Source organism: Kogia breviceps, chromosome 10 (assembly GCF_026419965.1).
Source record: "Kogia breviceps isolate mKogBre1 chromosome 10, mKogBre1 haplotype 1, whole genome shotgun sequence".
In the NCBI taxonomy this organism is placed as follows: Eukaryota; Metazoa; Chordata; class Mammalia; order Artiodactyla; family Physeteridae; genus Kogia; species Kogia breviceps.
The window spans coordinates 88,242,966-88,267,983 of record NC_081319.1 but is presented as its reverse complement, the minus strand read 5'-3'; the positions used below and the strand labels follow the sequence as shown (position 1 = coordinate 88,267,983).

Below are 25,018 nucleotides of genomic sequence, written 5' to 3'. Positions count from 1 at the left end.
TAGTACAGCTAAGAAAACTTTCTCTGTGGTGTCCACTTTCCTGGGGAGGGAGGGGCTGTCATACCTTGTCTCCGGAAATGGTAAACCAGCTTTGGCAATTTGGCGGGAAATAGCCAGATACCCGTCCAGGGCTCTGTTTCTCATCAGGAGTGGGTAACAAATGGCCCAGACTGGAACGAAGCACACTGGTCTTAGCTGATGGGGCACAGGATTCAGTGCTGGCCAGGTATTGAGGTCCAAGGAAAGACGACCCACATCTTCCCCACCCGTGCCCCCCTCCCCGTGTGCGCCTGGTCCCTGTGATCCTAGGCATGAGCGTGGGGTGCTTTCAGAATGAATCCCAATATCAAGGCCCTCCAGGTGTGAGGTTCACCGTTCTACTTCCCGACTGACAAAATAGAGGGATGCCTACTGTTACGGGCTGAATTGCGTTCCCCCAAAATTCATACGTTGAACTCCTAACTGCCAGTACCTCAGAATGTGATGACGGCATTTGGAGATAAGGTTTTTAAAGAGGTAATCATGCTAAAATGAGGTCATTAGGGTGGGACCCTGACCCATATGACTCGTGTCCCTGTAAGAAGAGGGAAAGACACCAGGGATGGGTGCACAGAAAAGAGGCTGTGAGACACACAGGGAGAAGGTGGCCGGTCGTCTGTGAGCGAAGGAGAGGCGCCCTAGAAGAAACCAACCCTGCTGACACCTTGACCTCAGATCTCTAACCTCCAAAACTATGAGACCATCAATTCGTGCTGCTTAAATCACACAGGCTATGGTACTTTGTATGGCAGCCCTGGCAAACTAACACACCCATCTCTCTTTCAAACGTCTAAAAAGGAACATTTGCAACCTCGCCCCAGAGCCTTAGCGTTTCCTTGAAGGGTAAGAATTTCTTAGCTGCTTCCTCTGAACCCCACGCCCAGTGCCCCTCGTGCTCACCGGTCCCTGGGCCCCAACATCAGTGCTCACCGACTGGAGTTCTTCCAGGTCGGGCTCCCAGCCAACAGCAAAGTCCTGTTGTTGACGCTGACACCATGCAGGGAGTATCCTAACCAGGCGAAGTCCTCCTCGCCTCTCACCATCCAGTTGGCCGCCTCCACATTCAGCTCTTCTACACGAGACAACCAGGGCCTTTTACTTTACGCGGGAAAGACTACCAGAATGGAAAGAGTGGGCCCCTTTTGTAGGACAATGAGAAACGGGTCCACTGGGCTGAGTTTTTGCCACAACTCTTACGTGCCCCCATGCTGTCCCCAGGACCCCAACGTCAGACATGGAACTCACGCTTCATATGAGCAATGCATTTCTAGAGCTCACTTCTGTGGAGTGGAGGATGCTATTTAAAAAGAGGGCCTGTTAGGAGTTTCCTGGCAGTCCAGTGGTTAGGACTCCATGCTCTCGCTGCCAAGGGCCCGAGTTCAGTCTGGTCGGGGAACTAAGATCCCACAAGCCGCATGGCAAAAAATGGCCTGTTGGACAGTTAGAGCATCACTGGGATGCTTGAGTGTTTCTACTCTTCCATTCCACTGAGACACTAAGAGTAACTATCGCCCCCTCCTTTGGATCTGGACCTACACGCTGGATCCCTCTTTGTTTATTCAGTGAATCTATCCATATCATTTGCCAGAACATCTGCAAGAATAAGAGTGTTAGAAAATTTAGGTGAAATGCTACGCAATGAGGAAAATAGGACAAAAACCCATATGCAAGAGAAGGCACCATAGACTAGAGCAGTGGAGGTCTCCTCCCATTCCACCCCCAGCCCCAGCAAGCACTACCTTTGTCGCTGTGGCTGGAGCCAGAATAAAACGCAGCTACAATTCCCTTCTGTTTCCCTCCACCTGGAGCAAAAGGGGAGCCAATCACCAGGTCAGGTTCACTGTCTCCATTCACATCTGCGGCCAAGAGTGTCCAGCCCAAGTTACAGTAGGTGTCCTAATGAGGAAACAGGAAAACACATCTTACTCAGCCCTTGAGGCAAGTAGGACATGGCGAGTTCTAGTTTTCTGTACCTGTAAAATGTGCTCAACATACCGGGCAAGAGATGGTGATGTTGGGGAAAGAAGATAGTCTTCCTTGTTTGGAACCGAAGTAGATGTACACCGCACCCTAGACAAGGACAAACCACAGGGCGATTGTTAAGACTTGGTGGTGACCCGAGAACCTTAAATAATAGCAAGACAAAGGTGACTGATGATGAAATAAATCACCATCAGAGCCCTGTAGGGTCAGGAGCTTAGTTACTGCCAGAAGTCAGTGTCCAGTCCTATGTATTGGCCACTTCCATCAGACTATTAGAGCCCCCAAAGCACAAACTGTCTTTTTTTTTTTTTTTTTTTGTGGTACACGGGCCTCTCACTGTTGTGGCCTCTCCCGTTGCGGAGCACAGGCTCCGGACGCACAGGCTCAGCGGCCATGGCTCACGGGCCCAGCCGCTCCACGGCACGTGGGATCTTCCCGGACCGGGGCACGAACCCGCGTCCCCTGCATCAGCAGGCGGACTCTCAACCACTGCGCCACCAGGGAAGCCCCAGAAACTGTCATTTTTATCTTTGCCTCCCCAGCATCTTGCTCTGGATCTGCCATCCATAATTGCTCAGTGTATCTGCAGAATGACCTACTCAACTCCCCACCCCTTCAATGCTGAGCTCAGTTTCTGGCTCCTCCCCCGGCCCAGCCCATTATTTCTCTAAACACTAACACGTTGTGTCAGTACTGCTTACTCGCCTTGGGATGCAGATTGTGCTGTTACTGTGTTATGAGCTACTTCTCAGTTCTCACCTTATAACTTGCCTGTGTCCATCTCTACTCCTCCTACATGCATTTATCTTCCATGGTGAACCAAGGACTGAGTACACAGTGATGGATGAGACCAACCTCTCTCCGCCCCAAAAGCTGGCCAGTTGGCAGCTGTGACACCACAGCGTGGGGAGCTACAAAGGTGCAGCGAGCACAGGACAACGGGGTGTCTCCTGAGCCCGGGATTAGATCACACTTCCTGCAAGCAGTGACATTTCACCCCTACAGAAAAAAGGGGAGAAAGGGCTTTCCAGGCGGAGGGGGCTGGATGAGCACCAGCCCTAACGTGACGGCACCTGATGGGTCTGGATGACAAAGTGTTCACAGGACTAGAAACAGCGTGAGGAGGGAGAGGAAGAGGTGAGCCTGCAGTGGGAGAGGGAAACGAAGGGCCTTTGACTCCACTGTCTCTCGCGGTGCCTGGCTACGGTGTGGAGGACTTGTGGGAGGAAAGCCCTGTGGGCCAGGACCCAGGATCTCTGCTCTCGGTAAGAAGAGAGGGAACCCGTTGGGTTCCTTGCATGAGAGGAAAGATCCAGGAAGTCACCTCCCTGCTGTGATGAGAGGAAGCTATCGATTAGCTGGAATTTCTGCCTTCCCTATCATTCAGCATTCAGCATGCCCTATCATTCAGCCTCTCAAGGAAGAGTACAGTACCTGGTGGGGTGCCACCCGTGAAGTCCAACTAAGGCCAGGGAGGCAGGAACAGGAGCTGCCAGGTAACTGGAGTCCCATCAAGGACCTGAATGGGGGGCTGGGATCACGTCCCCACAAAAGCTCTGCCCGGCACCCCTGCTGCCTGCTTTCCTCCGGAGCCTCCGCTCATTGTCTCCTCCCCTCCCGCCCCATCCACCACCATCCCCCCCTCCCCCCAGCAGCCTCCTTACTGTGTACGTGAGCTTCTCGGAGCCCACCGAGGGGGCTCCCACGGCCAGGTCAGGCACGCCGTCCTTGTTAAAGTCCAGCACGGCCACGGCAGAGCCGAAGCGACCTGAGGGCTGAAGAGGCACCAGTTACTTCCCCTGGGCTGAGCCACAACCTCCAGAAGAGCACACCTGATTCCCTGGGGGACCCCACCCAGCACCCCAGGGCTGAGGAACAAAACTGCAGCCGCCTGTAACACATCCATGACCCACCAGATGGGTAGCTCTGCCCTGAGGATGTTTTAGGCTCATCTGTCTGCCCCAAGGAGAAGATGAGGTGCCGGAGAGAAGAATGTCAGTTCTTAAAAGTTCTAGGTTTTCAGAAAATGGTCTGGTGTGTATCATGCCCCACGTTAAGGACCAGACTCCTCTTGGAAAGTATCCAAGATAACAATCACATAACAGTAGCTAACATCTGTCGAATACTCAGGATGTTCTAGAGCCACGCTGTCCAGTGCGGTAGCCACTAGCTAAATGTGGCTATTACTTTTAAATTACCTAACATTAAACCACAACAGTTCTTCAGTTGCACTGGCCACATTCAAATGCTCAAAAGCCAAAGCACTTAGTAGCTCCCGCACTGAACAGCACAGCTTTAAAGGATCTCCATCATCACGGAAAGTTCTATCGATGACAGCGCTGTAGACACTAAGCATTTCATTAACGTACATACTTTTATTACTCCTACTTTTGTGGTTTACCGATGGAAAATTCACTCCATTCAGGGACAATTTTCTTCCAAGGTGGATTTTCTAGATCTTTCATCTCCTACTGTCTAGAATGAGCCTAGACCTAAAAATAACTCATGAGGTTCTCCTATTCTTTCACAACTTCTCTAACAATGAAGAAGAGTCTTGCACAAGTGATGCTTCTCACATAGCACACATGGCCCAGAACCCACATCTGTTATTTGTTGGCTAATCTCTCTATACCTGTGTGCAATGGCATTTGAGAACACAGCCCCTTTCTACAAGACAGGAACTTTATAGACGAGAGAGGACTGCCCCGGGGCACAAGCACATTGAGGCAGTATGGCGACCAGTGAGTAGGGGTCCCTGCCAACTGAAGATGGGTTCGTTTCATCATCACCAGCTTTACCATCAAGCCCTCCTGCAGGGTAACCATCATTGCAAGAAAAGCACAGCATTCTCAAAGTAGGCAAATGCTTATCTATCCTAATCTTCCACTTTATAGACAAGGACCAGAGAGGTTAACTGCAGACCAGGGATGAGTACAGGATTCCCATCCCTAGCACATGCCTTAATCTGGCCATCTTCCAAATTATCAAAGGTCACTGGGACAAGAGAGCATGGAGCTACCTCCTTCCTCACCCCAAGTGTCTTTGAGAGAATTTCTCATCCACAGGAAGCAGTTGCCTTTCTTATTCCTTGTCTACAGGAGACCAAAGGACTACACTTTACACCACAGTCTGACAGGGGAATGGCTTGGTGAAGAAAGGAGTAACAAGAATGAGCTGATTTATTTGGGAACTTTCTCTTGTGGTGTCAGAAGGTTCCAGAAAATGCTGTCCCTCTGGGACTGTGTGACCTCCTACACTGGTCATCAACTTAACACCTTTCGGACTCAGAGGCTCAGAGCTTAAACTAAATTACATGGACTTCCCTGGTGGCACAGTGGTTAAGAATCCGCCTGCCAATGCAGGGGACACAGGTTCGAGCCCTGGTCCGGGAAGATCCCACATGCTGCAGAGCAACTAAGCCCGTGCACCACAACTCCTGAGCTCGTGTGCCACAACTACTGAAGCCCGTGCACCTAGAGCCCATGTTCTGCAACGAGAGAAGCCACCGCAATGAGAAGCCCGTGCACCGCAACGAAGAGTAGCCTCCACTCATCGCTACTAGAGAAAGCCCGCTCACAGCAACAAAAACCCAATGCAGCCAAGAATAAATTTATTTTTTTAAAAACCTAGATTATAAACCATTGGACTTTTCATTATTTAAAGTATGTTCAGGTGCGCCATCTTATTTTTTCACAGCATTAACTCCACAGCGAACGTTTTAACGGTATGTCTGGGGCAAGAAACCATCTGACCCCAAATTCCCCTGGTGCTTGATATTTGGAGCTTGCAGTGTCACCAAAGCCCCCATACTCATCTGTGGCTGGTAGCAGGGCTCTGTCGGCCCCTCTTTGTTTATTGCTCATGTAAGGACTAATACCGAAGACGTCAGGGAGGAAAACCCTCCTGGTCTCTAGTGCTCCCACGAGGAATTCACGCTGCCTCCATGAGGAACGTCTGCACAGTCACTGTGGGACTCCTCTGGTGGTGAATAACGACTCAACGGAATGAAACCTGAACAGTCTGGAGTTTAGTTAATAGCAGTTTACCAGTGTTGGGCTTCCCTGGTGGCGCAGTGATTAAGAATCCGCCTGCCAAGGCAGGGGACACGGGTACGAGCCCTGGTCCGGGAAGATGCCACGTGCCGCGAAGCAACTAAGCCCGTGCACCACAACTACTGAGCCTGCGCTCTACAGCCCGCGAGCCACAACTACTGAGCCTGCATACCACAACTACTGAAGCCTGCACGCCTAGAGCCCGTGCTCCACAACAAGAGAAGCCAGTGAGAAGCCTGCGCACCACAACAAAGAGTACCCCTGCTCGTCGCAACTAGAGAAAACCCGTGCACAGCAACGAAGACCCAAAGCAGCCAAAAATAAATTACTAGGGCTTCCCTGGTGGCGCAGTCGTTGAGAGTGCGCCTGCCAATGCGGGGGACAAAGGTTCGTGCCCCGGTCCGGGGGGATCCCGCGTGCCGCGGAGCGGCTGGGCCCGTGAGCCGTGGCCGCTGGGCCTGTGCGTCCGGAGCCTGTGCTCCGCAACGGGAGAGGCCACAACAGTGAGAGAGGCCCACGTACCGCAATAAATAAATAAACAAATAAATGTTTTTTTTTTTTTTAATAAATTAACACATTTTTTTAAAAAATAGCATTTTACCAGTGTTGGTCTCTTAACTTTGACAAGTATGCCATAATTACGTAAGATGTTAAGACAGGGAAAACTGGGTCAAGGGTACATGGGAACTCTCTGTACTGTCTTTACAACTTCTCTGTGAATCTAAAATTCTTACACGATAAACTATTTATATTAAAAGAAACACACCAAACGAGGTTTTATATTATCAAGATATCACATTCTGATTGGGTACTCAAAGCCACTAAATAGTTTGGGCGTTTCTGGAAGGTATTGGACTAAACACTCAACTAATGACGTGAACCTGCTTCTAAACATGAAAAATACGGCACCAATGCTGGCCACCAGCACTTTGTTACTCTCATTATTCTGGCTATGGGTCATTAATCCCGGAAGAGTTTGCTGAGAAATGCGGGCAGTGGCTTACTGACACTAAAAGGGAAAATATGAGATGGGGGCCTCACCTGGAAACCCTCCAGGACCGCATGGGCCTCCTTGTCTAGGTCCAGGTCGACGAGGGGCAAGCCCAGGTCGTTGCCATAGATGAGGTACACGCGCCCCACGTGGATGTGGCCAGGGCGGCTGTAGCCCGGGGCGCCCATCACCAGGTCACCGCACCCATCCTGGTTGAGGTCAGCCGAGGTCATCGCCCTGGAAGGAAGAAGAGGGAACCCACCGCAGTGTCTACTGAGAGCTCTTGAGTAAAACTGTCTCCTGCTCCTTTCCTTTCCGGATTCTAGAATTTAACTCCCTCTCATGGATTTTTCCATCCTGTATGACTGTTGTGAATATTGACCTCTGAGGTTATACTGTTTGTGTGATTCAGCCTTGTTCTCCGGCAGAAAAAATAACAACGAAACTGGACAAATCCAGGCCTCCGGGCATTTCTGGACCATATAACCTGAACACATAAAAAGCATCCTCACAAAAGCACTTTGTCCTACATGCAAAACCCAGAGCAACCAAAGCACAATCCCAGGCTCCACCTGAGAACAGAGAGGAATTTCACCATCGGCCAGTGGCACAGGTTACTTTACAATCGGCTCAACTCCTTTCAATTTGTTACCCGATCAAAGACAAGTTTGTGGTAGGTAGACCACTTTATTTCTACCATAGCTACATAGGGTGGCTTATATTGGAAAAAATTCAATGCCTAACAGGTTTAGTGGCTGTTTCTAAATGAGAGTCCATAACCTACCAGCTACAGAGCTGGACAAATTGAGTCAATGGTTCAAATGTCTCTGGTGGGGCTGGAATGACCAAAAGTCATTTATTTATTCTGGTTCTGATGGCCACATAAGAATCAATAGCAGAACAGAGGAACAAGAGCAGAGCAGTTTCTAATGGGTGGGATGCCTGGTGAACTGGGTCAGATGCACACCGTGGAGACACTGCTGGTCTCTGCACTCCCGAGGCTGGACTCCGGCCAGTAACGGCCCCCAGGAAGGACCTCGGTGCTGCCCCCCACCCCCCACCCCCGCCGCATGTGGCAGAGAGCCCAGCAGGAGGCCCTCATTTGGCTTTTCAGGAAGGCAGCCAAGAAGAGCTATTCATTGTTCACAAATGAATGGCCAGTAAAGACGGCATTCACCGCCCCCATTCCTTGTGCTGGAGCTGAATGCATTAGCGGCCTGAAGAGGAAGGCCTGTCAGTATATTGTTCCAAGGGAATGCAATGTTTTTGGATTTTTAAAGTGTGGTTTAAAAAGAGAGGTTTTACAAAAACCTCCAGAAAATAGTCGCTTTTATATCCTTGGGCTGTTTGGTTGTGAAACTGAGTCCCCCTAAAACCAAGTTCCCTTACCGAGTTTATGATTAATCTTTCTATCCAAAACTTTTTTCCCTTTCTTGTCCCCTCTGACCTCAGTCCTGTGCTAACCGAACACTAATCAACCAGAGTCAGATGACTAAAACAGCTGTTGTCGATAACATCGTCAATGTACTAAAATGGCTGTTGTAGATATCATTCACGTACAAACTCAGGTTGTTTCTCCAGGCCAAGACGAGCTACCAGATCCCCGAGCCATGAACCACCTGGCCAGAGAATCATAAACCGAAACATCCTGACCCCTGACAGTATGATTAAGAAATGTCACAAGACGATGAGTGATCCCAGCGTCATTGGCCTCCCCCTTTAAAAACACCCCTAACTCGAAGACCAAATTGGAGTGGACCTGAGGCTTGTCTCCAGCTCCCTTGCTTGGGGCCCTGCAAGAAATACTCCACTTTCCTTCACCGCAGCTCGGTATCAGTAGATTGGCTTTGCTGTGCATCGGGGCAAGCGGACCGAGTCCAGTTTGGTAACAGTTGATCTTTAAAATCAGAGGAATCCCTAACATTCTCTTTATAAAATTATTGTGGTGTGCTAGGCTTTTGCCTTATGAAGTTATAATAGTCCAGTCACCATAATAGCTACCTGCTTTTATCTTTCTAATGTCATTAGATATCTGTAATAATCTATCTCCGAAAACATTGAAGCTTTACAAATATTCTATAAAGTAATAGTTTATTGTTGTGGTTATTTAATATTGTAAAAGTTGTTTGTATTGAAACATATTTTTGACCAATTTTAAGGAGATAATTTTATCTTTACCAGAACTTAACCCCCAAATTACTGTTTTTGTTGATGATGAATTGCTTGGAAAATAAAGTGCTAACAGGCACCATTTTAAACATTTGTGAATGACTGCTTGAAATTAATACTGATGAAAACGTTCAGGAATTAGATAAACTCATACGTACCAACCGAGCCTTGTGTAGGGAAATGACAAGTAGTAAGATGCTGAGGGGCTAGAAACATACTTCAGTAGCTGAGAGCTGCCAGTAAACATTTCCTGTATGCTCCTCTCCAAAGACTGGTACATGAAAGATAAGGAATCCTGAAATAAAATGATTACAGACAGAAAAAGACACAGCATAATCAACAATGCTACCATTTCCGGCCCAAAGCATTAGACTTTAGGAAACAAGTTTTCACAAGTGCTGAAAAATAACCTATCGATTCCTATCAACAAGTAAGACGACTTAAGACTGGCAATTAGGAGAGTGAAATCACACCCCCAGTGTGTGCTCACAGATGGGAGTTACAGCCCTAGAGGTCACAGGGCCATCACGGAAAGAAAGAGTCAGGTGGGATTAACCTAAACCAAGTCAGGATGATGGTCTATTAATTTGCAGAATGTAACTGAACAAAATAATTGTTATGAACTAAAGGTTTTTTTTAAGATAAGTCCATTCAAAGCTAGAACTGGAATTATATTTGTGTGTGTGTATATATATATATATATATATTTTTTTTTTTTTTTTCCCCAAAAAACAAATGAACTGAAATACCACCAGGAATGCTAGAAACCCTGCCAACAACACTCAGATTGAGAGGCTGCTCGATTTGCTCTGAGTCCCAAGAAACCGGGCAGGCACGAGGGGTCACGTGCGGAGTGCTGGAAGCTGTATGCGAGAGAAATGAGGGGACAGCAAGCCCCTCAGCTTGGGATGCTGAATTGTTCTTAGCGTAGTTACTGCAGAGACACAAATACAGACTGCGGTGGCCCTGAACCTGGCCAGGCACCAAATCCATGCAAGTTCAGGGAACACAACTCGAAATCCACCCAGGGGTAACATAAGCCCAAACAAGAAGTCCTGGGCCTGCCCCAGAGCAGAATCAGCTCAGAGCCATGGGACAGCCCGGGACAGCTCGGGCTCCAGAGAAGTGCAGGTTTATAAGGGCCCCGCAGGAAGGGACCGTGCCTTCCGTTTCTCCAGTCTAACACCTCTGGCAGGCCATCCGCAGATCGCCCACCTGCTGCCCAGCTCTAGCGTCCTCATTCATCCAGGAAGCACCATGCCAGGTACCACCCAGGCCTTGGGAATGTAAAGTCCTTCTCTTACACAATTTTCCCTTTGCGAAGGAGACTGCTCCACATCATTGCAAGACCAAATGAGAGTTGCTTTGACAGAGCTTCCCGGGTCTAGGTGTGGGTACATAATTTGTAGAACTCATTGCAAAATGAAAATGCAAAGTTCTTTGTTCCCAAGTCATTAAGAATTTTAAAGCAATGACAGCGGAGCATTAAACCAAGTGAGGCGGCCTTCTGTGTGACCATGCAGGCTGCAGACCTGTGAAGCAGGCCCTGCCCGGGTCCTTGCCCGGCTCACAATGTTGTCTAAACCCTTCTCCCTCCCCAACTCTCGCAAATACCTTGTATCCCTTTATCTTGTGTTCCAGGCAAATAAGACTACTCAGCTTTCCAAACATCATGAAACTTTCCCAACCCACTACCAGAAATATATGCTCACTGATGAAAAACCATCTAGTATTCAAGGCCTAACTCAAATGCCACCTCCTCCATGAAGCCTTCTCTGATAGTAGGGATATAATTTTTTATCCTCATGAGAGGCTATGTACCCACCCCCACCCCCAATCATAGGATTTGTTGCATTCTACTCACAAATGGTTATTTTTGTATTTATCACCCCTATTAGACTGAAATTTTCTAAATGTCAGAGGCTATTTCCCTTTCATCTTTTATCTCCCTGGTGGAATGACACTTAAGATGATCTCGTGGAGGAACTTCATATGCAGTGGTGTCCCCTTGGTGTCGGGCCTTGCACAGTGAGCCTACAATACTGCTGACACACTTTGCCTAAGGACAGAGCAGGACTGGCCCCACAGCCACCTTGGGCTCCACCTGGCTTGCCAAAGGCCACTGAGGTCCAGACTCTCATCATAGGATGTTTCTGAAACAAGCCAGACTTGGAGACCAAGGATACTTGCCAGCCTGGCTCATGCCCAGGTGACTTTCAATGAATGATTAAACAACCAGCGACTCTACAAAATGCGGTATCACAGGAAGCAGCAGGTGCCTGTCTCTCCATTAAAAGCCGAAAATTCTTACCATGGTCCAGGAATCCACACTAAAGAACACTCCTCGTTTGGTATAGTTTATATTTTTTCCAATATCTTTAGTTAGGGCTGCAGTCACGTTTCTATGAAAATCATTTTTCTGTACTTTTGAGCTGCTGGAAAGAGAGAGGAATAAACTGGTTAAGACTGAGGAAATAGCAACTCCCTCTGAATAACTGCGTTGAAACTATAGTCAAGTTAATCACAGGTTAAAAGGCCATAAAATTTTAACATCTGCAAGTTAAAGGAACAGCAACACAAAAAAACCAAAATTTTAGAAAACCTTTTATAGGAGATTCCACAACATCTTTTAATAAACACATTTCCAAGGTTGAAAAAGCCTGCCCTTACAAAAATAAGTTCTATAAGCATATAAGTTTGAATTCCTTCCAGATTAAAAAAAAAGAAGTCAAAAGTCAACATTTCATACAAATGGCCAAGAAAAGGTCATAGCTGTTTGGGAAACCAGTATGCAGGTGGACTGATTTATCCTTAAAGACATGCAAGAATTAATTATACAATAAAAATACATTTTCAAATTCATATGTTTTAACCAGTCTACCAATCAGATGCCTAAAGAAGCCAGACAGGTTTCAGAAATGCTTACAGTGGAAGCTGAGCAACAAATGAACAAAGGGGGTCCGCATAAGATACCAGCCAGTGTAGGGATCCCGACAATCTAGAGCTTGCAAACCTAACCTAAAGGCGTTCAATTTAATTAAAAACAAAACAAAACTTACCTAATTCACATAAATTAAAAAGTGAGGGCTTACCTGAACACTTTTTGCACATTTTCAGTTCTTTGGAAGCTCCGAGCTCTCTCTCACCTTAGCATCTTTTATTGCAATGCCCTCTTTTTGAGTATCGGACACTTGCTCACCCTAAACATCTTGGTTGAAGCATCAGTTCTTCACAGGAAGTCTCCTGTGACTGAGTTAGGACACTCTGTGGTACATCCTGATCACCCAACACTTGTCCTTCCTAATACTCAAGGGCATTTACAAGCTCTTGTTCGGCGCCCATCCACCCGCCATCCTCTGAGAGCAGAAACTGTTTCTGTCTTGTTCACAATGAAGTCTCTAAATGCCTGAACTAGTTCCTGGCACATAATGATGAGGAAATATTATTTGATAATTTGTACTATTTTATTGTAATTGTATTATTAGTAATAGTATTTATTAGGATCAATATAGTTATTAAATGCATGAATGAATGGTTGGTGGTTGGTACCCGAGTCCAGCAGGGAATACCACCCCTTAGAATACAAAGCAGATCCTCTGGCCCTCTTCCTCAGAAACTAACTGAGAGGACTTCTCCCCACCCTGTCTTGGTGATGATTACTTTTTCAGGGTGGAATTTGGCCAAGCTTTATGAATAATAACAATAATGATGGTGATACTAATAATACTATTAACTATCATTTACCAGTTAAGAAGCAACTTACTAATGTGCTAATTGCTTTACATCCATTCTCGCACATAATCCATACCATAATTCTGGGCGTATGGATATGTATTTATTCCAGCTTGCCAAAGGAGAAAGCTGCAGCTCAAAAAATAATTAGGCGACTTGTTTAAAAATCACACAGCTGTAAATGGCAGCCCTGGAATTTGAACCTGTGTCTACAAAGCCCCTGCTTTCAGAGTCTACTGATCACCCCTCTGAGTGAGTGAGCTGTTCTTTTTCTATGAGCCATTTCGGAATCCACTTACCCGTGGGTATTGTTTTGCTGGCTGCCACATGAGATAAACAGAGGGTTCTCAGGTAGGTTGCAGTTACTGGGGAAATAGTCAAATGAGTTAGGCAGTTTTCTACCTTCTTTTCAAGCATGAATTTTTCTGAGAATCAGTGTAACATTTCAAACCACCTCCAAAAGTCTTCATGCAGAGGTATTATGACTTAGCCAGGCAGGACCGATAAAGGGCCTGAGTCCTACCTGATGAGGGTGCATAAGCAGGTGCTATTACGGTAACACAGGCAGCGCCACACGGCCGGTCACCCTAGACTCACAGCCTCCCCTTCCCTCCCGATTCCACCTGCTGAGTTCTCCCTGCTGACATGAACCATCTCAGAGTTAGAGACGGAAAGGAACTGATTCCCAACCGGGCCACCTTTTGCCCCTCTATGCTCAATGTTTTAATTTCTCATTCTCATTCCTTTAAAAACAAAAACTTATAAACGAATACTTAAATAGGTAACTAAGTATCCCTTTCTACAAGTGAAAAGGCTGCGGATAGAACGTAAGAGGTGAACTTTCTCCCTAACACTGAACAGAAGCACTAAGGGGGTGGGTATCACACTGTAAGAGTCTCTTCCAGAATGAAGACGATTCTGAAGCAGACAAAGCTTTGGAGGTCACTGAGGGAGTTTCGGGGCAGCATGAAGGAAGTATGAACCTGGGGCAAAAGGACTGGCTGCTGGAAAAGGAATTCAGAAAAGAGGTGAAAGAAGCCGAAGGCAAACTTTTCCCATCAAAATCTTTCTTAGGGCCAGCTTTAAGCTGAGGAAAAGGTTTTTCCTCAAATTCTCTTTTCTGCACCACCAGGATTTAGACGGCAGCCTTACAAGATTAGCACTAGAGTTACAAATACTTTTTGAGTTAAGTAGAGTTCTGGCTGGGAACATAACTACCATTATTTCACTGTTTCTTTAGGAAAATATACTATGAGTTTCAAGTAACACAAATTTGCTTTGGAAGATCACGTATTAGTAAGTTAAGAAGTGGTTATAATGTGAAAATACGTATGCTTTTCTTTCTGTCATGAGTCTGTGTTGTCTTTCTTTGGAGCATTCTCCAAATTTCCCATAAAGTTGCATAAATTCTGATGAATCTTTCTTTGCAAATGTCTATAAAGATACAATCAATTCATGGAATTTTCTGCCTTGATAAATTAAGACAGATCAAGAGACAAGAAATCTGTTCTTTCTCAGTTATCTCCTCCTAATTAAAGGATAAGTTCCAGCTACATAACTTTCCGTAGCTATGTTGGACAACTGAGCCAAAGACAGACACCAAAATTATTTTTCCAATTTAAGGATCAATACACTTGGACCTTATAAAATAAATAAATGTAGGTCATGCACTCTAACATGGCCATGTGTTATGAATCCCTCCAATATAAACTTAACTTTTTTCTAACACTACTACTAGTAGCCCACATTTATCAAGTGCTTACTGTAGGCTAAACCCTTTACATGAGTGATCTCATTTACTCCTCACAATAGCCCTATGAGAAAGATAGAATTATTACTGCCTACACTTCATGCATGAGGAAACTAAGACTTAGGGAGATTTAACAATTTGCTTGGGATAGCTCAATAGAGAGTGACGCGTCTCTTAAATTCCAAAATTCATCCTCTCTACAACTCACACGGACTGAAACACCCACAGCCATACTAGAGCTTGGGGATTTTAATGAAGGTTAATTTTCACTATTAAAAGTGCTATTTATATTAGATGGTTTCCATCTGCCACACTGTTACTTGCCGAGTCTTAAAAGCAAGGCTAAGGTCGAATTTTTCAAAGGGAATTTTGTTTCAAATCAACACAATATATATAATTGTGTTGTATATACATATACATATATATATATATATGTTGTATATATAATATAAAACAATATATAATTATGGTTAGCATTCTTTGAATACCAGCAAATGTTTTAAGGGCAAAGGCTTATCATCCAGTCTACACTATTCTGGAGCTGTGCTTATACAGGCTCCTGAACTCATAAAGTCCAACCCTCCTATGATCCTCACCCAGAGGATCCCTCAGGGAACCTTGGCTCCCCAAGGCCATGAACAGATTCGGTGAGAGCCAAAATGTCTACTACAGCTGGAACTGGGGACAAGACCAGTCTACCCTGGTCTACATGCCGTCTGAGTCTCTGATGGACGCTTGTCCTAGGTGTGCTGGGGAGGAACAGAAAAGGAGCTGGAGGTTAAGCAACTGTCCCATCTGGGCTAGATGTCAAATTCCAACAGAAGGCTGAGCTTTACAAATGCATTCATTTCCGATTTCATTTTGGAGTGCGGGGGTTAGGTGAAGTAACCTTTTAAACCCTGGAGCCCTGAGAGCTGGATCGGGTGGAGAGGAGGATGGCCACATCCACTGCTGGAGCTTGGGGAGGCAGACACCCCAGCCCACAGCATGGGGTCTCCCAAAAGAAACAGATGCAGTGCAGCTGTGGAAGCAGATTCCTTCCCACCTGAGCCATTTCTCCCAGACCACGAACCTTGCAATATCTACCTCTTCATCCCTAAGACAGGAGAGACATCAGCAAACCTAAACAGATGGGAGCTAGTTGGAATTTTGAGAAAACAGTTTCCATTCTTTTCCTTCCTTTTTTTTTTTTTTTTTTCCCTTTTTTTGGCCACACCACGTGGCATGCAGAACTTCCCCAACCAGGGATCGAACCCATGCTCCCTGCATTGGAAGCACAGAGTCTTAACAACTGGACCATCATGGAAGTCCCATTCTTTTCCTTCTCGATTAGAATAGGATAGCACTTCATGAGACTTTCTTGTTCTTCATTTGATCAATTGAAAAACCTGAGAGTTATGTTGGGGACAGGGTAGCAAAGCAGGGAGTGATTGGAAGGAGAAATAGAGTAAGAATTCACCTGGTCCCATTCTTTAACATGAAACTTGTTAGACGGTAAATATTAGTGGACCAAAATGCCATATCATCCAGTCCTCCTAGGAAGTATTCTTGAAATTGTTCCACCAAAAACGGGGACTTTCTAGAATAAGTGGGATAAAGCTATGGCAAAGAGAAAGAAAAATAAGTCAATAAATAAATGAATCAAGTGCTTCTCATGGTATCTTTATAACGCTTTAAGATTTTGAAGAATAAATGCCTTTACCTTGGAAACAGCTAACATCTCGCCATACCTGCAACATAAGCAATAATTTTGACTGTGAGCGGTGGTTTCCGCAAAGAAATGAGGCAAATTAATGAAGAAAAGATTCCAGCAACATATATCAACTATCAAGCAACTTCCTTTGAACAAGCAAAATCCATAAATCCAATATCCACTCTCAGAAAACGAAAACTTTGGAACGTGTGTTAAGGAAGTCACAATAAAAATCGACTGCAGGGGCTTCCCTGGTGGCGCAGTGGTTGAGAGTCCTCCTGCCGATGCAGGGGACACGGGTTCGTGACCCGGTCCGGGAGGATCCCACATGCCGCGGAGCGGCTGGGCCCGTGAGGCATGGCCGCTGAGCCTGCGCGTCCGGAGCCTGTGCTCCGCAACGGGAGAGGCCACAACAGTGAGAGGCCCGCGTACCACAAAAAAAAAAAAAAAAAAAAAATCGACTGCAAATATTCCTCTAGTTACACTTACATTTCCAAGAACTGAAGGTATGAACAGTCAACAATGGCGTTTTTGGTGATGACTGCTCGGCCATAGAGTTTCTTATAAATTTCCAGGAGATCTTCAACAGGCACATACCTGAGAAAAGCATTAGAATGCGAGTTGTTTTGATTCTGAAGTTGAAGATAATAACAGCAGCAGTAGCAGCTACCAGTTATTCCAGGATTACTATGTGCCAGACACCATGCAAAGGGCTTTACATTCATTATTTATTTAATCCTACCAACAACCCCTAGTGCTTGGCGCTATCAAAGTCCTACTTCACATACAAGGAAACTAAGGCATAGAAAAGTTCAATAATTTCCCCAATGCTGCAGAGCAAACTGGTACCCTAATCAAATATTTATACAAAGGTAAGTAACTATAAAATATAAAAAGAATGTTTAGTTTTGTGAATTCAGAGTTCAAGGAGCAATATAAAGTATTTTTATTCTTTTGAGTTGAATTACCCTCAAGAATCATTGTTCTAAAAACACCAGAAATGGCTCCTTACCCCAACATCCTACTTTCAGAGTACACAGTGGAAGGTAGTAAAAAAAAAAAAAAGAATTCTAAGTCAATCTTTTGGTTTACAGATATTAGTTATTTCAGTTGGAAGAAGAGCAGCATTTTAAAAATTAGATTTATACTGTTATCTTTTATCTTTATTTAAAAAAACCATAGAATATACCAGACAGAAGTCACAACCAATAAAACCTGATTTTAGTATATTTCTAAGAAGGAATCTATTGAGATTTCCATTTTTTACTTCACAAGTGCACCAGAATGGTCCCCCCCCATAAACATAGCTTAAAACGCTAGACAAAATAACAAAAATATCTGTTTAGATGAATCACCAAGCTATCAAGAAAATGAAATTTTTCCAAAAGCCAAATACAAATTGAAACTGGAAACTTTGGGAGGTAAGCGTGTGGGAAAGCCAGCTTTTGCCCTGGAGACATCTGCTAAACCTGGGAACCTAGGAGTTTTCTGTTTTCCTTTGTTTGTTTGTTTGACAGCTGTGTGGTATGCAGGAGACAGGAGATAAAGTATAGGAACCACCAAATACCAAAAGTGGGCCATCTCAGAGGAAACTCCTCATTAAAGGCTATACCTTCTGCATGAATACTAGCTAGAAATAAACTCAACATACCAACAAGGACAGCAAAGAAACCTGCCTATCTTCATCTTGGCAAAGGATAAAGAGAGGGAAAAATATCTCCCCTGAGAACTGGTAACAACTACCCAGCCCCACAAATGTTTTGTCTTTCATTCATGCCAGTTTTCAAACCTTGAAAAACTTCAAGGGTTGAAAGTAACTTAATGTGGTCCCAGGTTGTGCCTTGAGGTAGCATGCAGAAGGCAAGACAAACCTTCTCTGGAGAAATGCAACTCTAATGCCAGCATCGAGTAATTCAAGCACCAGTGAATACAACCAAAAGAAGACAAGGTCCCCAATGACGCACAATTTGAAATGGATGTCTAATCCGGTGCAGATGACCTTGTGTGGAGAGTTAGGGGGAAACCTCGTGTCACTGCGATCACGACCTCTTCCTGGGACATCCAAAGGCCAGCTGGCCTCATCTGATCTGGGAGTGACTTGTTGGTTTGGGGCCTCCCTTAGCTCTAAGGCAGATGGACCAGGGACGGGAATGGGCAACTTGCCAAGCCCCCAGCTCTACTCCCTCTTTGTTCTGTAAGCACCCCTCCCAACTCTCAGCTCTCCATGCTCAGGGGCTGAGGCTGGGACTGAGGGATAGAGTTATGTCACCTGACTGCTTAGTAAACATTTGAAGGAAAAACAAACAGCAAAAAGTAATTACAGTAATATCTGGTAAAGCAGACTTGAAGGCAATAAGCATTGTGAGTTATAAACAGTCACCAGATAAAAAGTTCAATTCACTAGAAAATTATAAGACTTTAAAACTCGAATATACTTAACAACATATCTTCAAACACATGTATGGCAAACTAACTACAAGGAGAAACTGAAAAATTCAGCCATCACAGGGGGAGATTTTTAAACAAGTTTCTCGGTAATTGTTAGACCAACCAGATAAAAATAGTAAGACTATCTTACTTATAGCTTACAAATCTTCTGATTTGAGCAGTACATTTAATAAGCTTGAGCTAATAAGTATATATATAACACTAAATCAAAAATTGGAGAATTAACATTATCTTCAATACAGATGGAAAATTGATAAAAATTAATCATATGCTAGACCTTAAAATCAAGACTCAAATTTCACAGGAACCAAAGAAAAGTAAAAGGAAGAAAATAAATATGAGAAAAAATAATGAAAGAGAAAAAGAACATATAGTAAAGAGGATCAACAAAGCCAAAAGTGTATTTTTTAAATAATAAAACTGAAAAATATTAGACATGATTAATTGTTTAAGAATATAAGAGAAGGCAGGATAAAAAAACATTATGGATAACAAAGGAACATAGGTTCAAATAAAACAAGAAAAAAACCATAAGACATTATGAACTACCTTATGCCAAAATGTTTAAACACTTAGACAAAAAGGAAAAGTCCTAGAAAAATATAAAACTCTTTAAGAAGAAACTGAAAAACTGTACAGTCCTAAAACCATTTAAAAAGTTTTTTTAAAGTTCCTACTTTTTAAAACATCAGGCCTAGATAGCTTTACAGACAAGTTCTACCAAACATTCAAGGAAACAAAGTTATAATCTTACACAGACTTCCAGAAAATAGCAAAGAAAGGCATACTCCCCACCTGATTTCATGAGGCCAGGTTAACTTTAATAGCAAAACGAAACATGGATAGAAGGAAAGTTACAGTACAAACTAACTCATAAAAATAGATGCAAAAACCCTAAACAGTGAGAAGAGATGAAACAAATATAAAAAAGGATTATATAGCTTTGCAAATTTGGCTTTGTACCTGGAGGTAAAGTTGATTTAATATTTGCAAATAGATTAGTATAATTCACTATATTAACAGAGTAAGAAACAAATAACTATCTCAACAGATGAAGAATAAGAGTTCAATACACATGAAATTATAATAAAAACTACTGACAAACTAGAAATAGAAGGAAACTTCCTTAATTTGATAAAGGATACTCCCAAAAATCGACAGCAAACTTGATGAAACATTGAAAGCATTTTCTTTACAATAAAGAACAAGAAAAGCATGCTCAATATCACCACTTCTACTGTACTGGAAATACCAGCCAATATGATACAGCAAGAAAGAAATTATGGGTATAAAGACTGAAAAGGAAAAGCAAAATCCACGAAGCCCAACACAGCCAAAAATAAATAAATGAATTTCAAAAAATTGTTACCATTTGTAGATTATGAATTGTGAGTCAATTCAAAAGAATCTCCTGATAATTAGAATAAGATAGCTAAGATATGTTGCTAGATACAAAATCAAAATTAGAAAGTCACTTACATTTCTTTCTATACACCAGCAATCAATTAGAAAATACAATTGTTTCCAAAAGTTACCATTTATGGTACTAAGTCTAATAAAATGTGTAAGACCTTGATGGAAAAACTTATAAAATTTTAGAGTCATTAAAGGCAACTTAAATAAAACATATAGCATATTTTTGGATAAGAAGACTCAATATTGCAAAATTGTTAATTCTCTTCCAATTGATCTCTAGAGTCAATAGAATTCTAAACAAAATTCCAACAAGATTTTTCTTGGAACATGGCAACTTGATCCTACCAAGAGCCAAGACAAGAGAATGGACAAGGTACACTTGAAGAAAAAGGACAGGTTGGGAAATCAGCCCTAATAGATGTCAAAATATATTAAAGCTGTTGTAATTTTAAAAATCAGTATTGCTCAGGGAAAGTCAATTAGACCAACAGAACATGATAGAAAGCCCAGAAACTGACCTGCATATGTACGGAATTTTAATTTACGTCACAGAGGGCATTATGGATCAGTGAGGAAAGGCAGACTATTGATAAATGGTTCTGAGACAATCGGTTATCTCTACAGGAAAAAAGTAAAATTTCTATCACAGAATATACAAAAAACTAACTCCAGGTAAATTAAAGATATAAAGTTAAGAAATGAAACTATAAATGATTTAGAAGGCTACGTAGGAGAATAACTTCATTCCCTCAAGGTAGGGAAGGATTTCTTAAATAAGACATCAAAAGTACAAATTACAAAAGAAAGGATTGATATATTCAACTACATTAAAACTAACAAATTCTGTTTATCAAGATACAATGTAGGGCTTCCCTGGTGGCGCAGTGGTTGAGAGTCCGCCTGCTGATGCAGGGGACGCGGGTTCGTGCCCCGGTCCGGGAAGATCCCACATGCCGCGGAGCGGCTGGGCCCGTGAGCCATGGCCGCTGAGCCTGTGCATCCGGAGCCTGTGCTCCGCAATGGGAGAGGCCACAACAGTGAGAGGCCCGCGTACCACAAAAAAAAAAAAAAAAAAAAAAAAAAAAGATACAATGAAAGTAAAAAGACATGCCACAAACTATAAAAAGCTATTTATAACAAATAAATGATAAACGGACAAAGATTAGAAGCCAGAATATACAGAGAATACTCAGAAATAAAAAGGACAACCCAACAGAAAAATAGGCTAAAAACCAAACAAAAGGTTTTCACTTAAAATGAAATGCAAACAATCGATAAAATACAAAAGAATATTCAACTTCATTAGTAGTCTGGGAAATGCAAGTTAAAACTTGAAGGAGATACCATTACACACCAAATAGGTTAGAACAATTTTAAAGCTGGACAATACCAAGTATTGGAGAACACACAAGAAGCAGAACAAAGCTGATGGGAGTACAAATTGGGAAGGCCGTTTTGAATGACAGTCTGGGATTATTTACTTAAGTTAAACATGCATAAGCCCTACAGCCCAGCAATTCCACTTCTGGCGCCACTTGCTTGAAAGACATTCTCCTCTGGTGCAAAAATACATGTGCAAAAAAGTACATAGTAACACTATGTGTAAAGCAAAAACACTTTACACTACTTACACATCCATCAATATTAGAATGAAGCCAAGTCATTTTGGTATATTCACTCAATGGAGGACCATATAGTGGTGAAAATCAAGGAAATACAGCCGAACATATCAATATGATTAAATGTCAGAGAAATAATTTTAAGCAAAAACATTTTTAAGTTTAATCACATTAAATTCTAATTTAATTTAATTTTAATTTTAAGCAAAATACATGCTGTGTAATTCTATTTCTCTAAAGTGAAAACCCATATAATATTTTGCATATGGATATAGCTACATGTAGTAAAACTATAGGGAAAAGCAACTAAATGATTAAGAAAACCTAGGGTAGTGATTATATCTGGTGGGAGAAAAGGTGATGTGACAGAGCAGGAAAGACTTGGAGCTTCTAGATACCAGCAATGCTCTACTTCTTAAGCTAGGTGGCACCCACACAGAGTGCATCATCTTATTATTTTATTTATAAAAATACATTATTTTATATGTTTGGCATAATTCACAAATTTTTAAAAGAATCTACTTAGGCTATTCTAATCTTTAGTTTTACTTTTCAAAATTTACAAATGCAAAAGGCTCCTAATTACACTGCAAGTTATATTTCCTAAGGAAAAAATAGTCAAGCTCCTAACTGCCATTTGGGTATCACACATTTAAATGTACGTTGCTCTTACCAGTGCCGTGAGAAGTAATTAAAATTAAACTCAAATTGGCTCAACACGTCTCCTCCTATGATATGAGAAAAATATTTGCATCTGGTGAGTTAATGACAACACATAGCATGCTTCTTTGAACACAAATTTGCACAATCCAGATTATTAGTTCTTCACATTGTTATACGTGTCCATTCATTGTTTTAGGTATAAGCACGTCTTTAAAAAAAAGTGTTCTTTTAAAATTTTAGTGAAACATATGAATTAAGAAAGAGTCACCCGTATAACCAAAAGGTTTTTTACTTTAAAAAGGACCATAAGGGTTCTTGTAAATAAACACCACTCACCAATACTTTGTATATTTAAAGGTAATTTGCTATAGAAAAAAAAGATGGAGTTTACCAATTTAAAGCTAAAGTATTAGGAGACACTAGGCAATGAATTTAAATCTGATTTAAAAAGCAATGTTTTTCTAAAATAACGACACAAGTAAATGATAAAATGTAATGGGTTTTTTTACCAAAAAAAAACATGCAACTTTACAGAAGTACATCTCTATGTGAAATGAGGAGTTCCTGTACTCCAAACAAACCACAATATTAAAATAGAAAGCTAGTGGCAAGAGATTAAGAAAATACACATTTAAGGTACAATAGTGACTGCAAGTGAAATATAACTAGGGCAAAAGAAAATCTGGTAAATGTAAATAAACAGTACCGAAATCACCAGCCAGATGTGCCTCAGAGTAGGAGCCATGAAAATCAATCTGAGGAAAAAAAGAGACCCATTTGGTATATCTCACAAACTAAAGCCCACAATGAAGCGAGTAGTGAGGAGATGACAGCCTAACCCAATGATTGTTGAGAATGCCTAGTGGATGGACTCACTTTTCAAAGCAACATTTAATTTTATTGCTTTATTTGTTAAAAAATGATATTGGCAGCTGAGTTGTATACGTAGTATCTTGAGACAGATAAAGCTACTGCAGACATCTGCATCGAACAGGATGCATGGAAAATCTCTACTAAGTGCAAGTTTAAAGTTGGTTCAGAATGGTATTAATATCAATGAATGACCAGAGGGGACTTTCAGAAGCTAAGCCACCAGGTAAGATCACAATTTTTAGTGGTGATATGGCATCCTCATATAGAAAAGTAAGAAGGAAAGAAAATAAAAACATGTGAACTTACTTTTAAATACGGTAGAACCAAGTAGTAGGTATTTATACCTTTGTTAAGAGGTACAGCTTGAATAAAACATACAATTTCTCAAATACTGTTTGTGACTAAAACAGAATATCACATGCATCGCTGTTTTCAGTGCACATTAGTCATTCTACCCACGTGGATGAATTTATCCGGGAAGCAGAGAGAGTAAGAGGAATGAACAGGAAAGGTGGAAATCTAACAAATACCGCTTTGGGCAAAGTCTTGTTTCCATGTGAATCCGAATAACCTAAAGTTTTCCTTTTCCTAAGAGGGTCAGTTTTGGATCTTGGGTATGACAGCATCACTCCCATAAAGCTATTAACCTAAGGGTATGTACTCACGGCTCCCATTGTGCTAAGGAATCCTTGTTCAATACCCAGGCTATGCCAGCTGACATCTGCCACCATGTGAGAGGTAATTCCAAACAAGAAAGCTACCAATTTCTCTGTGTCCTGCCAAATGAGCAAATTAGAGTTGTGTGTGTGTGGGGGGGTTATTTTATAACAATCTTATCAAAGGATTAATACAGATGAATTCATTTCCATCATTGAGACTTAACAAAAAAATCAGAGACAGGTATATTGTAGTTTCCCAAAAAACACAAAGGACTTTTTGAAACGTTTTCGAGTGCCTTGGAACTGCTTTCAGATTAATTTACTATTAGAACAAAATGACCAAGTGACATAGCCCAAACTTTAAAAGCATCATTTATTTCAGACAAAATTGAAGGTATAGGGCTTCCCTGGTGGCACAGTGGTTGAGAGTCCACCTGCCGATGCAGGGGACGCGGGTTCGTGCCCCGGTCTGGGAAGATCCCACATGCCGCGGAGCGGCTGGGCCCGTGAGCCATGGCCGCTCAACGGGAGAGGCCACAACAGTGAGAGGCCCGCGTAACACACATACACACACACAAAATTGAAGGTATAAATTTCAAAACACAAACACAAAACCATCATTTATTCAGGTATTAACTAACCATCTACTATGTCCCACCGTGCTGTGTTTGGCACTGCAGGGCACAACGGTGAGCAGCCCTCACAGAGTCTGGGGTGGGGTTGCGGGTCACAAATGGGGTGAATGCAGGAGCAGAAAGGCAGGAACTTGGCAGGAACTGAGTATCTTTAGGGTTAGAGGCTGTGCCTACCTTATCCCAGGGAAGGGGGTAGTTCTCCCGGATATAATGAATGCTTGCATTAAGAAATGGAGTCCAGTGAGTGACCTCTGACACTTCATGGAATTGTCCTGACAAAACAAAAGCAACCCTCA

The 25,018-nt window shown here is 42.8% G+C and overlaps 1 protein-coding gene across 3 annotated transcripts in view; it reads right to left on the bottom strand.

The window, feature by feature from the left end:
- The window catches only part of GPLD1 (glycosylphosphatidylinositol specific phospholipase D1), a 50,880-nt gene that overhangs the window by 10,156 nt on the left and 15,706 nt on the right, over nucleotides 1–25,018 (bottom strand). For 2 of the 3 annotated variants that reach the window (XM_067006660.1, XM_067006661.1), the window contains 16 exons: nucleotides 24,897–24,994; nucleotides 24,094–24,204; nucleotides 23,262–23,310; nucleotides 22,566–22,620; nucleotides 16,899–17,006; nucleotides 16,419–16,446; nucleotides 16,176–16,315; nucleotides 13,266–13,331; nucleotides 11,546–11,666; nucleotides 9,393–9,529; nucleotides 7,116–7,302; nucleotides 3,687–3,797; nucleotides 2,035–2,109; nucleotides 1,779–1,935; nucleotides 970–1,111; nucleotides 65–170 (listed from right to left, as the gene is read on the bottom strand). In XM_067006660.1, coding sequence (XP_066862761.1) covers nucleotides 65–170; nucleotides 970–1,111; nucleotides 1,779–1,935; nucleotides 2,035–2,109; nucleotides 3,687–3,797; nucleotides 7,116–7,302; nucleotides 9,393–9,529; nucleotides 11,546–11,666; nucleotides 13,266–13,331; nucleotides 16,176–16,315; nucleotides 16,419–16,446; nucleotides 16,899–17,006; nucleotides 22,566–22,620; nucleotides 23,262–23,310; nucleotides 24,094–24,204; nucleotides 24,897–24,994 — 1,691 coding nt within the window. Of the gene's footprint in view, nucleotides 1–64; nucleotides 171–969; nucleotides 1,112–1,778; nucleotides 1,936–2,034; nucleotides 2,110–3,686; nucleotides 3,798–7,115; nucleotides 7,303–9,392; nucleotides 9,530–11,545; nucleotides 11,670–13,265; nucleotides 13,332–16,175; nucleotides 16,316–16,418; nucleotides 16,447–16,898; nucleotides 17,007–22,565; nucleotides 22,621–23,261; nucleotides 23,311–24,093; nucleotides 24,205–24,896; nucleotides 24,995–25,018 lie in introns of all 3 variants that reach the window. The other variant, XM_059077597.2, reaches the window with a different exon arrangement.